At 31.8% G+C, this 13,365-nt stretch overlaps 1 protein-coding gene across 2 annotated transcripts; it reads left to right on the top strand.

Annotated features, from left to right (window-relative positions):
• Positions 1-6,387: 6,387 nt before the first annotated feature.
• Positions 6,388-10,000, top strand: LOC114713467 (probable glycosyltransferase At5g20260). Of its 2 annotated transcripts, XM_028898122.1 has the most exons (3): positions 6,388-6,551; positions 8,261-8,615; positions 9,332-10,000. In XM_028898122.1, the coding sequence occupies exons 2-3, from the start codon at positions 8,274-8,276 to the stop codon at positions 9,998-10,000; spliced, it is 1,011 nt and encodes a 336-aa protein (XP_028753955.1). In that variant the 5' UTR covers positions 6,388-6,551; positions 8,261-8,273. The 2 variants fall into 2 exon arrangements, with proteins under 2 accessions (XP_028753955.1, XP_028753954.1); XM_028898121.1 differs by lacking the exon at positions 6,388-6,551 and having other exon boundaries at positions 8,247-8,615.
• The last annotated feature ends 3,365 nt before the right edge of the window (positions 10,001-13,365 follow it).

Below are 13,365 nucleotides of genomic sequence, written 5' to 3'. Positions count from 1 at the left end.
TCTAACTCTTTATAATATATATATATATATATATAAAATAATCGTGTGAGTTATCACAAAAATAAATTAGTGTTTGAAATAACACACCGCCATTATGGTATACTTATGATACAAGTATTGTGGTTTTACTACTTTTCATGGAGCCTCTTTTGGTTTTATTTATTTATTTTGCCATCTCTTCTGTTTTTATCACTCCATATTCTTTTGCCTTTTTTTTTTTTAACCTCAATTCTTTTGCAATTTAATACTGTTCATTGAATCTTACTCTTCTGGTTCTATTTATAAAGCACTTCTAACCAAGATTGTCAAATTCGCGAGTTTAAACAAACTCGTGAGAATGATATAAGTTCGTATCGTAAACTCAAATCGTGAACTCATAAAAGCTTACTTTTATTGATAAACTCGTATTAAAAGTATATAATCAAATAATTAGTATATAAAAATGAGAACAATTTCATTTAAATATATTTTAAATTTAAATAATTGAAATTATATCCATCAATGTTCATAATTTATCACATTTAACAAAGAAATTTCTATAAAATTCATATCTAAAGTCACTAAACATAATCAAATCTAATAATTTAGTACGAGTTTAAGAGTAAGTTGACACGATTTTGTAAGCTTAAGACGTAAAAATGATAAACTCGGTAAATGAACTCGTAAGTTTAACTAAGTTTACAGTTATCACGAGTTTAAGAGTAAATCGACACGATTTTGTTAGCTGAAAACGTAAAAACATTAAACTCAGAGAGTCAAGTCGCGAGTTTGATAACAATTCTTTCAACATGTTTCATACAGACTAAGAAAAACCTTAAACTATATTACTCATGTCCAAAACGATTTAAAAATACTGAGTTATAAAATAAATAAAAAAAAAAGAAGTAAGTAATACTCCTCCAGTCCTTAATATAAGTATAAGACTCATTTAACTAATTTGATTAGATTAAGGAATTAGTTAATTATAAGAAAAGTGACACATTTTTCCTAAAACACCATAACTATTTTTCTTAATACCCCCTCTTCCTCTTCTACTTGATTATGATTGAGGGAGTATCTATAGGGATAATTTAGAGAAAATTGATAAATATGAAAAAATGGGTCTTATATTTAAGACTAAAATCAACTCAAAAATTGGGTCTTATATTAAGAATCGGAAGAGTATAAATTAAGATATGCAGTGACTAGATGACTGAAGCGTAGTAATAACATATTTTAAAATACATTATCAACCAAGCCGAAAATGAAAAACTGTGGTATAGAGCATCCGCAGGGGGACAACTGGCTGGAAGGACCATAGTTTAAGTTGTAACCATACGTCGTAGCAACTGTTTTTTTTCTTTGGGCGTGAGTGGTCAAATTTATTGAGGAATCATAATCAATATACATATATGCACACTCTATATTACGACATTTTAATGCCCTTTTGTTTTAGGAATCGTGCCTTTATTATGACAAGGTTGAATTGTGGCGGGTAAAACCGAGTTGAATAGTGTGGGTCAAACCACAATTTGAAGCCCTTATGTCATTCTGCACCACTAAACATATGTTTTTTTTTTTGGCCAGCACACTAATTATATATAATTGATTCATAGTTATTTCATAGCATCAATTTTCAGAATGCTGATCATTATACTTAATTAAATATAAGAAATTAAAGTCAGACGCAACCACTTTAGAATTCTCTATAAAAACCTGTAACTAAAGAATTAAATTTAATTAATTATTTTCAAAAGTTATGATTAATCGATTGTTTAAGGTTCCAGATCATAGAAACACCCTATAAGGACGAGAAATGCCTAAGGGAAATGAGATGGGGAAAACTTATAACGCATCAATATCTCAAAACTCTAATAATAAAAACATTATTTTCTTTTTTTCATATTTGTATTTTCTCAAAATTCATTTTGTATATAGAAAATTCAGCCAGGAATTAGGCTCGGGTAAGTCTTGGAAGGAAAGGGAAGGCATGGAGGCATTTGAGAAAATTCTCCGAAAAAGTAAACATTTTTATTCCGTACGCAACGGCAAGAGGAAAAAACATGTATGCGGTTGCAGGTAGGGGTGTTCAAGGTCGGCCCGTCCCGGTTGGCCCGTTCCGGTCCCGGTCTTATTGGGACGGGACGGATCCGTCCCGAAATTTTTCACGACGGGACAAAAAAGGGACCGGGACACCAGACGAAGTGGTCCCATCCCGGTCCCGTCCCAGTTCTTTTTTTTTTTTAATTTTTTATCCTATTTATATAATATCATTTTTTTCATATTTTTTTAAGATTTGAGACTATTGTATGGAACTATAGATATATTTATTTAGAGTTTTTATATTTGTTAATGATTTGAGATTATTAATTATTAGAATTTTTAACAAGTTTTTATTGTGTTAAAAGTTTTTGTTTAGAGTTTTTAATGATTATTATATATAATATTTTGAGCTTTTGTTTAAGAGTGCCCAAACAAATAAAAAAAATAAAAAGATTTTTTTTATAAGGTTTAAGTCCCAAAAAATATAATTAAAAATTCAGATTTTATTAAAAAAATTTTAAAAAATTAAAAAAAATTAAAAAAAAATATTCGGGACGTCCCGGTCCCGTCCCGACCGGGACAACCCCGGGACGGGCCGGGACACGGGACAGAAAATCTGTCTCGTTACTGTTCATCGGGACGGAACCGGGACGGGCCTGTCCCGGTCTCGATCCGTCCCGTGAACAGCCCTAGTCGCAGGTTGGTGAAATATTCTTATACGTCTTCTTTCGTTTAATTTTTCCATCAGCATAAAGTCAATTTCTTATTAGGCCCCCAGACGCCACGCCAATTCATTTTCTTTTAATTTTCGTCTTTATTCTTATACTTCTCCAAAAGTCTTCCTTCATATTTCTCACCTCACTGTGTAATTATGTTAGTAATCTTTTGGGGAAAAAAATAGTATAATACTTATATATATATATATATATATATATATATATATTTGAAAAACAGACCATGTGACTGCCAACATTAAAAATCTAACAAGATGTGACGTTAACTCACAGCGAACAACTTGGGTAATGGCTTCACGAGGGATCCGAATCGCTCAATTGGAAATATATGTGTGTGTGGTGGAGAGCCAAAGCTTGGCGCATTAGATTAGTTACTTTGAATAAAAATAAAAAATGAAAAAGTAAATAATGGAATTAATAAAAGTGGCTAGGTCCGATTTAATACAGAGGCAACTGTTGCATAAGGTTTCTCCAAACAAGTTCTGGCAAAAGACGAATATAAACTGTCTTATCTTGGAAGCGGAAATACTTCCTAGAAGATTTGAACACGCCATCTTTGATCTCTAGATTACATGTAGAGATTTAACATGGTTGTTAATTTTGGAAATAGTACGTAATAGCACAAAGTAAAATAATAGTACCGTCCTAGATAACTGATTTAAAAAAATTAGTTAAATTAATTATTTATAATTATTAGAAATTCTTACAATAAAGAAAAATATTTTTAAAAAATTAAAATGGTATGATTATGACCAAATCCAATCCCCTAATTTACTTTTATATTAAAGACAAAAGTTAGTACGGAAAAATAGAGCGGAGAAGTGAGGTGAAAAAGACGATAGATGAGAGGCTGGTGGTGGTGATGTGGCACTCGAAAATAATGAGGGAGTTGAAACACGGGTCAACGTGTGGGGCCGGGACAGCGTGCACGCGGGGGCGACATGTGGGGCCTACTTGAATGCCCCAAGAAGCCTCAGCCTCCCTTGCCTCTTCAGAGTCGGAGCCCTGAAAAATGAAAATGACTCCTTCCCTCAGTTTGAATTTCCTCACCTCAATCCCATTCTCACGGCTCCATCATTTCCGGCACTCTCCATTCTCTGAGATTTTTTTTCCAACTAGAATTAATAACATGACAAATTTTCTTATATAGTAGTTAGACAATTCATTTATACATATTAAAAAGTAATTAATAATTTAATTATTTATAATAAATAATTTTTAAAAAATATCCTTTCTAATTATGTGTTTGGTAATCACATCCGAATAAAAACATCTTTATTATACATAATCAATAAAATACTTTTAAAAAAATATAAATATATAATTAATAAAAATAATTTTAAAAAATATAAATTTGGAAAATAAAATGAATCAGATTTGTATATTTAAAATCATTTGTCTGCTTTTTATATATACTTAGGACTGGAGACAATAATTTTTAACATCTTGATTAACTCATTATAGCTAAAAAATTAATATTGAGAAAAGATTATATATAAAAAGTAAGTGAAGCATAATTAAATAATTTAGTTTGGGAGATGAAATTGGCTATATGGTTTCTTGGTTATAACACCCTCACTTATTCACACCACTGCTCAATTTCGTCGTTCCTCAATGAGTTTTTTTTTTTTGGGGGGGGGGGTGGTCGTCACTCCTCAACTCATTACTCTTTCCTTTCCTTTTCCTCCGGTTAATTACCATAATTATCATTCAGGCCAAAAAATTACCATAATTAACCTATCACCAATAATTCGGTCCAGTAAATACGTGTTTAATTTCAGTAAAATACCATTAAACCATGGTTGCAATCTGGGGGCATATTATAGAGACATATATATGTATGTATGTATTACATCAAGGCTGCTTATTTATTATGTCAGGGGTTCGTCTTAAAATTTGTTGGACTAAACATCATACTAGTGCTTCTTTGTATATAACACCTATAATAAAGCAACTCATTAGGAATTCATATGGAAAGAGTAAAAGCTGAGTGTATGGCGCGTTATTATTTATTAGAATATGAGCTTGATTCCAGCAGATCAGATGATAACGAGGCAAAGTTTCGCAACACCGGAAATGGAAATCCTAAAGCTTCATTGGACCAGATCATGCGTCTTTCTAGATTTGTACTCCTCCGGTCCTTAATATAGAACCTAATTGTTGAGTTGGTTTTTATCCTAAATATAAGACTCATTTATCATATTTATCAATTTTCTCTAAATTACTCTCTTATGGATATTCTCTCAACCATAATCAAGTAACAGAGGAAGAAGGAGATTAAAAAAGATAATTATAATATTTTAGGAAAAACGTGTTAGATTTCTTATAATTAACTAACTTACTTAACTTCCTTAATCATCTAAAGACCGGAGGAGTATTAATTAATTGCGCTTATGGGACATCCATAATAAGCAGTCTGCGTCTATAATGGTGTATATGCATGCTTGATGCTAACCCAAACAAAAAGGCAACATCTCAATTTTCTTCACAAAAAAAAAAAAAAAGCATTAGGGTATTATATAGTGATATATATATATATATATATATTTCAAAAACTGATCTACACACACTCATAAGATTTTTTTGTCCAATAGGAGCTGATGTTTGATTGCTTGTTTGAATAAAATCAAAATAAATCAACTCTTTATTAAAATATAACAACTTTTTAACTTTACCCCTATTTAAAATATATACCTTTAAAAAAAAACCATTTACACTATAATAAATAAAGGACAATATGGTACATTCATGGTAAAAATTTAGTAAAGTGACTTATAAACAGGATAAAAAAGATTCTTTCTCTGCCCTATAAATAGAATTAGAAAAGTGTAACACAGGAAACGGCTTTACTTATAAGAATTAAACAACATTAATTAGAGAATATATGAAATTAATATAAGTTGACTATCATCAATTATTACCGTGTGTGGGAAAATCTGATTCTTGAGATCTTAAAAAATTAATTCTGATAATTGCTCTTCCCTTTAATATAATATAATGCCTCCCCCAGACTCCACCACCTTCCGGAAACCATCCAATATAAATTCAATGCTCGTACCAATCAACACATTATTACCTTCCTTATTTTCTCCAAATCATTACACGACATTGGAGCGTGTATACACTCACACGTATATATATACACATGCGTATATAGAGAGAGAGAGAGGAGAGAGAGACAAAAGACAATGACCCTCATGTCGTGTCTCTCTTCCCCATTCCCCTACATATAGCTAGCTAAGCTCTGAGGCTTCTGATATAACTTCCATGGCGGAAACCTGGAGCAGTATCACAAGTTCACGGCTTGTCTTCGTTCTAACCTTGTTCCTCCTCTTTCTCTTCGTCTTCCTCTATTCCAACCACCGAAACGACGCCGTTTCTCTCCTCATTCCCGCACAACTCCATCATCGTCATCATCTCCACAGCACTTCTTATCCAGCCACTGCTTCTCCCATCAAATTAGTATAAATGCCTGCCTTCTTTCTTGCTCTCTCTCTCTCTCCCTTATCTAATCTAATTAATTCTGGTTTTTACGAAATAATTACTCTATGTTTTGGTTAATTTCTGAGCTGATATTTATATATATATATATATATATATATATATATATATATGACAGAAGGAGAAGAAGAGGATAAAGAGGGAAGAGAGTGGATTGTTGAAGGTAGAAGAAGAGTTGGCAGAAGCAAGAAGGGCTATTCGGAGAGCCATACGAGAGAGGAACTTCACTTCACATCAACATGAGACCTTCGTCCCCAGAGGGAATATTTACAGAAATGCTTACGCCTTTCATCAGTAAGTTTTTAATTTCATCATTACTACTAATGTTAATCTAAATTTTCATATCAATAATAATACACAAAAAAAATCATCATTTTAAATGTTATATGTTCATCTGCATAATAATCTACATGAGCAGGGATCGAAAATAATAATTTGCATAAAACTGCGCTGTTAATGAGTTCCTATTCACTACGAAGCCGTAAAATATTCGGTTCAAATGAATGTACTCGTGTGCGTCATTTACATCTTATTATGGAATATATATATATATATATAATGTTAAATTAAATATAAGGATTACAGGATTTAATTTTCCTGCAAGTCATGGCTCTCTGATCAACATTATTTGTGATTTATGGCTCGAATTTAATCTCATGAAAAAAATATTTGATTTGTGGTTGACCTTTGGAGGATAAATAAGATGATGTGTTTGCGCCTTGCATGAACAGTAATTCATTTTTTTCTTTTCTTTTCTTTTTCAACTTTTTCTTGATACAATGTACTGTATATGTACTTAAATTCTTCGGTTACCTCTGAAAATTTGTTGACCTTTAAATTCAAATTAATTAATATTATTAATTATGACTGGCTCTGTGATTTGAAGATAAACACTTACATTGTTTTTTTTTTTTTGGGGGGGGGACCAGACAGATAAATAGACTGTTGACATATTCTCCATCTTTGTAATATATATTTCACTTAATTTGTGGATTGAAATTATTTTTTCCTTCCATAAGAGTAGAAATAGAGAAATCAAATAGGGCAGGCTGGAATGAATCAAAACATGGAAACTATGGTTTATTAAGTTGGCAAAAAAAAAAAGGAAACTAAATTTGAAAATAGATAAACATGGTAATTTGAAAAAAAAATTAAAAAAGAAAACGAGGGGTATGCATAAAAATTAAATTAGACTTCATGTATGATTATGTGTATTTATATTTCCCTGTTTAAAATGCAAGTGTGTATTTTATGATTGTTGATCATTAAATTTATATGCCTTTTGGCCGAAAATTAAATTTATATACTTACACAGTGATTTCATTTATGTTCTCTCTTTCTTTTCTTTTTTTCCCCCAGCTGATGGAATAATTTTAGTTTTTTTTGGAAAGTTTCAAAATTACAGACGAGGTTTTAAGGTGGTTGAAAATGATCGATTTGAAATCAATCTTTTTTATATTTAGATCTAATTCATGAAACAATATTTCTCCAATCAAAGAGAATATACAATTTCTAAATTTGAAGGCATTCCATACATAGAGGAGTATAATAAATTAAATTTAATTGATTATGAGAAAGAAATGAAATTATATTTGTCAAATCGGAGATTTCGAAACCGTCTCTAATCATTAGACGCAAAAAAAAAAAAAAAAAAAAAGGATCATGATCACCAGTACGATGCATTCTATGGAAATTAATTTAGAAACAGTAAATAAAATCAACACGTGGCACTTATTTTGTTCCTTCCACATCAAACTAAAACCGTTCTCCAAGTCACTAATTGTATTTAATTTTTAATTTTATAATATGAAGCATTCATGAATATCAGTTAATTTGGACTCAATTCAATTGCTGCTGGGTTCCAGGCGGGTTAAAAATTTACTTGAATTTATCATGAAAAATCCAATTAAAATTAAGCAAAAATGCAAGAAACAATATAATAAATAACGTAAAATAATTTATTTTTTTTGCATGGTGGACCCTAACACGATGAAATTGTCCAGGAGTCACATAGAGATGATGAAGAGATTCAAAGTGTGGACATACAAAGAAGGCGAGCCACCTTTGGTCCATTCTGGGCCCATGAGCTCCATATATGGGATAGAGGGGCACTTCATGGATGAGATAGAGAGCAGGACAAGCCCATTTTTGGCCCAAGGGCCCAATGAGGCCCATGTGTTTATGCTTCCCGTAAGCGTGGCCTACATCGTTCATTTCTTATACAGACCTCTGGTCTCCTATGCTCGGGACCCGCTCATGAGGATTGTCACTGATTACACCCACCTCGTTGCCCGTAAATACCCCTACTGGAACAGAACCCTCGGCGCTGACCATTTCATTGTCTCTTGCCATGATTGGGTTAGTCCTTTCTTTCATTCATCCATCCCTTTCCTTTTCTATTTGGGATTACAAAGGGTGGACTCAACATTTCAACCCGTGACCTAGTGCCCACTCAAGGCACATACAGCGCTATTAGGTCAAAAGGCTTTTGGGTCAGGATGGTAATACACGCAACTCGCGATCTAACCTGTAGCTGGTTGCGAGTTTACAATGTGAGTTGAAAAAAACTATTCTTCTGATCTTTAATATAAAACCTATTTAACTAATTTGATTAGATTAAGAAAGTTAAATGAGTTAAGTAATCATAAGAAATATGACATATTTTTCCTAAAACACCATAATCATCTTTCTTAATACCCTTCCTCCTTCTTTTACTTAATTATGCTTAAGAGAGTATCAATATGAGTAATTTAAAAAAAACTGATAAATATAAGAAATATGTCTTATATTTAGGATCAAAATCAACTCAACAGTTAGGTCTCATATTAAGGATTGAATGAGTATTGTATTACCATCTTTACTTTTATATTTTGCTTTCTATCATTCATTCCATCCAAACCCTCAGTCTTCTTATTATCATTTTTGAATTAGCAATAATTAAGATTATTGTTTAGAATAAATCCCAAGACGGCACTAAATGTAAAATGTAGAACAAGCATACTAATATTTAATATTTAAGAATAGAATCAAGTGTTTACTTTAAATATATGTATTTGATTGGAAGAATAATGCAGGCTCCAGACATTTCAAAAGAGAAATTAGGTAAAGAACTATACAAGAACCTCATACGAGTACTTTGCAATGCCAACATTTCAGAAGGTTTCAGACCAAATAAAGATGTTTCACTGCCAGAAATCAACATCCAAGGCTCCATTCTCAACTCACCAACCCCAACCCACCACCTCCGCAATCGCTCTATCCTTGCCTTCTTTGCTGGCGGCGCTCATGGTAGCATCAGAGAAACCCTACTCCGCCATTGGAAGGACAAAGATGACCAAGTGCAAGTCCATGAGTACCTCCCTAAGGGCATTGACTACTATGCCCTAATGGGTCGAGCCAAGTTTTGCTTGTGCCCTAGTGGTTATGAAGTGGCTAGCCCTAGGCTTGTGGAAGCCATTAATGCAGGTTGTGTGCCCGTGATTGTTTCAGATTATTATGAGTTGCCATTTAGTGATGTTCTTGACTGGAGCAAGTTTTCGATACATATTCCGTCAGAAAAGATACCGGAGATTAAGAGGATATTACAAGGGGTGTCAGAGAAGAGGTATTTGACGTTACTGAAAAGGGTGGTCAAAGTACAAAGACATTTTCAAGTAAATCGGCCAGCAAAGCCATTTGATGTGTTTCATATGATTCTTCACTCTATTTGGCTTCGAAGGCTCAATATCAGGTTAACAAGTTGATTCATAATGTATATTGAGATGGTCTTCACTTTGTTTTGTGGTCGTGTTCAACAAAATATTGTCATATCGATTGAATTTTGTCATCTATTTTGGATTACAATGTTGTTTTTTTCGAAATATATATGGATCTCAATAGTTTTAAGGTGACTTGATTGATTTGATCAAAGGAATCAACCACGTAAAAGCTGTTCAAAATGAGAAAGGAAAAAAAGAAGAAGATTCTCGTAAGGAAAAAACATTAACGACAGTTTCATATCGTCAGCAAATTTAATCAAGAGGACATTATCATTACTCTTAGAAAAAGACATTATGTAAGCTAGTGACCCATTTTAATTTATACTCTTGATTTCGCTAAATTTTCTTCCTGATAACGAGGGGAAAGTGACAGATTAGGACTATGAAAGAAGAATGCAAACAGCAAAATGTAGAATAATTGAAGACTTTGATCAGATGCATTAAAAAAAGATGGCTTGACCATATAACACAGGAATCCACCAACAATGACGAGATTCATTATTGATCAATATATGCTGTTCAAGCTAAAAATGAAATTACACTGACTAGACCTGTCTCCGACTAGTGGTCCCCAATAGCTGCCAGACTTGAACCCCTAAAGTCTTCCAAGAATTGTGGGTCCGTTTCGTTTGAGAAGCGTCCTCTCACAATGAGTGATGTATGCACTGTAACGTGGGAGTCTTGTTGATTTCCTCTGATCTTCTGAGCGCTTGTTGGTATTTTTGGGGATTGAAACAGACACCGAGCAGCATACTGGCAGATACTAACAAAGCGAGATTATTTGCAGAGAAACATTTTTTTATAAGCACACACTATCTTCTTGTTGTAAACAACAATGTTTGAGACACTATCAGATATTCAATATCAACACTTAATAGAAATTCAAAATATTGATTATTCGTTAAGTTACAAGGAACTGCATTTTTTTTATGTACTGGACCCAATTCTCATTAATTGTGGGGAAACATTCATGTTATTAAGCCATACTCTTATGGCACTATTTATAATTTATTTTCAATATGTTTTACATAAAAAAATTTAATTTTATTAACTCTTCGTTAAAATTTAATAAGTTTTCAACTTTATTCATATTTAATATGCATTATACTGTTTAAGAACAAAGTTAACACAATAATAAATGAATGATAAAATTGTATATGTATATGAAAAATTTTTTCTCTTTACCTTATATTTTTCTCTATCCTATAAATAGGATTAGAGGAATAAATTATTATCAGCAATACTCACTACTACCTCTGATCCTAAATATAAGAGTTATTAGACTAATTTGAATAGATTAAAAAAATAAGTTAAGTTAGTTATCTGTAATAAATAATTTTGTTTTTTTCAATATCTTTATTAATTAATTGTATTGGTTAGAATTACCATGATTAAAAAGACTTTCTTTGAAAAAAAGTTAGATAAATATAATAGACAAAATATATTGATGTCTTGTATTTAAGATTAAAATAAAATTAAAAAAAATCTTATATTAAAAACTAAAATAGTACTACCTCCGATCCTAATTTTAAAAGAGCTAGTTGGCTAATTTAAGGAGATTAAGAAGTAACTTGAGTTAATTATTTGTCCTAAACAGGTGTCTACTTTTTAGAAGGATTATTTTAAAAAATATATATATAAGTAAATGTGAGAGATAAAATAAATTAAGATCTTATATTTAGAGTCAAATAAAATTAAACAAAATTTTTTATATTAAAAACAGGAGGTAGTACTAATAAAGTTGAACATGCGGGGGGCTTAAAACACAACCCACGTTTCAGGGTGGGAGGCTCTGTGGATCCAAGAGGATCATGTTTTTCAGTTGGGGTTATGGAAATGCGTGTGGGGAGAAATAGTGAAAGAGACAAGATTTAAAAACGGGGAGTGGGTGGGAGTGACGACGCAGGAAATCCGGTGGGGAATGTGTAGAGCCGAAATGGAGTTCCATCTGCAACTGTGCCATTGTGTACTACAACATTCACACTGCTCATTTGTTTGTCTTTTAGTGCTTTCTGGGTTTCGTGCGTGTCTTACCCTTGTTTTCCTTGAATCATGAAAAATATTTGTACCAAAGGGGGGAAAAAAAGAGAGGTAAAAACCCAACCACTCCCTCCATTTTTTTATTATAAAATATAAATAATTGAATTGAAAAATTAATTAAAAATGACAAATATGTAGAAAATATATAATAAGAAACTGAGGGAGTATTTTGTTGATGCATATAGAGCCATGGCTTAAAACGGTGCCGAAGACAAACAAATAAATAAGATTATGTGTAGATGGCAGTAAAAAAAAAAAAAAAACCTCCACATTTTGTTGGTGGTTCATTAAAAATCGTAATATCCACATTTCTGAAAACGTTTTAGGCTTCGAAGATTGTGCCGAGGAGCATGGAGAGAAAATGGGAAAAATTACTACGTACATTCTAATAAATAAATGACAAGTCACACAATAATTCCATGCTAGGAATTTATAATAATTTTCTCAATTATTATTAATATATCAATAATGTGGGGGTCGTTTTTTGGATTCATTGTTACGGTCTCCCGTGTTATCATCGATTGGTGCTTCTCGTGGTGCGGCATAGCTTTCTCATTTGTCTTGTAATTATAGCACACTTGCATCGTTTTCTGGTTCACAAAAATATTCTTGCAAAACAGACAAAGAAATGAAAAAGAAAATGTCGGAGACAAAACCTTCTCTTGTGGGTTAAAATCATGGTTTCATACGAGAAAATTGGAGGAGATGGAAAGAAAATTTTTAACAAACTCAGTTTAAAAAATTAGAAAAATAGGATTATAAAATTTTGATGACGAGAAAATATAAGATAAAATAGTAATAAAAAATAATTAAAATATTTTATAAGGAAAAATGATTAAAATCTTTTAACCCTATTTCTTTAATTTTTTAAATCAAACTCATTAAAAAAAATTTTATTCCCTTCCTTCCCCTCTATTTCCCTCATACCAAACTCATCCTAAGTGTATCTTTTTCATACTTGAAAATATCTCTATAATTTTGACTAAGATATAACTCTTTTTTTTTATAATTTTAATTTGATTGAAATTTAATTCTGACTTTAATTTAATGTAACTCAATTTTTATAATTGTGGTCATTTAACGTATTAGTTTTTAAACTTTTTTTTTCCCACCAACGATTAATTCTTAAGCTTTAAAGCATTAATTTTAGTCATTTAATAATTTTCTGGAATTTTTTTGATGCCTAGCTCCTATAAAATCAAACTTCTGAGACTTCAATGTCATTCCCCAAATAAGTTCAAATTAACATTTTGGACTTGGCAATAATGCAATATAGATATTTAAGCCCACACACACCAAGCCCTGGTCCA

This window comes from Neltuma alba, unplaced genomic scaffold (assembly GCF_004799145.2).
Source record: "Neltuma alba isolate B1F8T4 unplaced genomic scaffold, ASM479914v2 tig00011427_pilon, whole genome shotgun sequence".
Taxonomy (NCBI): Eukaryota; Viridiplantae; Streptophyta; class Magnoliopsida; order Fabales; family Fabaceae; genus Neltuma; species Neltuma alba.
Note: the sequence above shows the minus strand (reverse complement) of the source record. Positions and strands in the feature narration are given on the sequence as shown.

Coding starts and splice junctions, on each gene's coding strand:
- LOC114713467 (XM_028898121.1), top strand. CDS start 8,247: ATGAAATTGTCCAGGAGTCACATAGAGATGATGAAGAGATTCAAAGTG. Junction 8,616..9,331: donor TTGTCTCTTGCCATGATTGG/GTTAGTCCTTTC, acceptor AGAATAATGCAG/GCTCCAGACATTTCAAAAGA.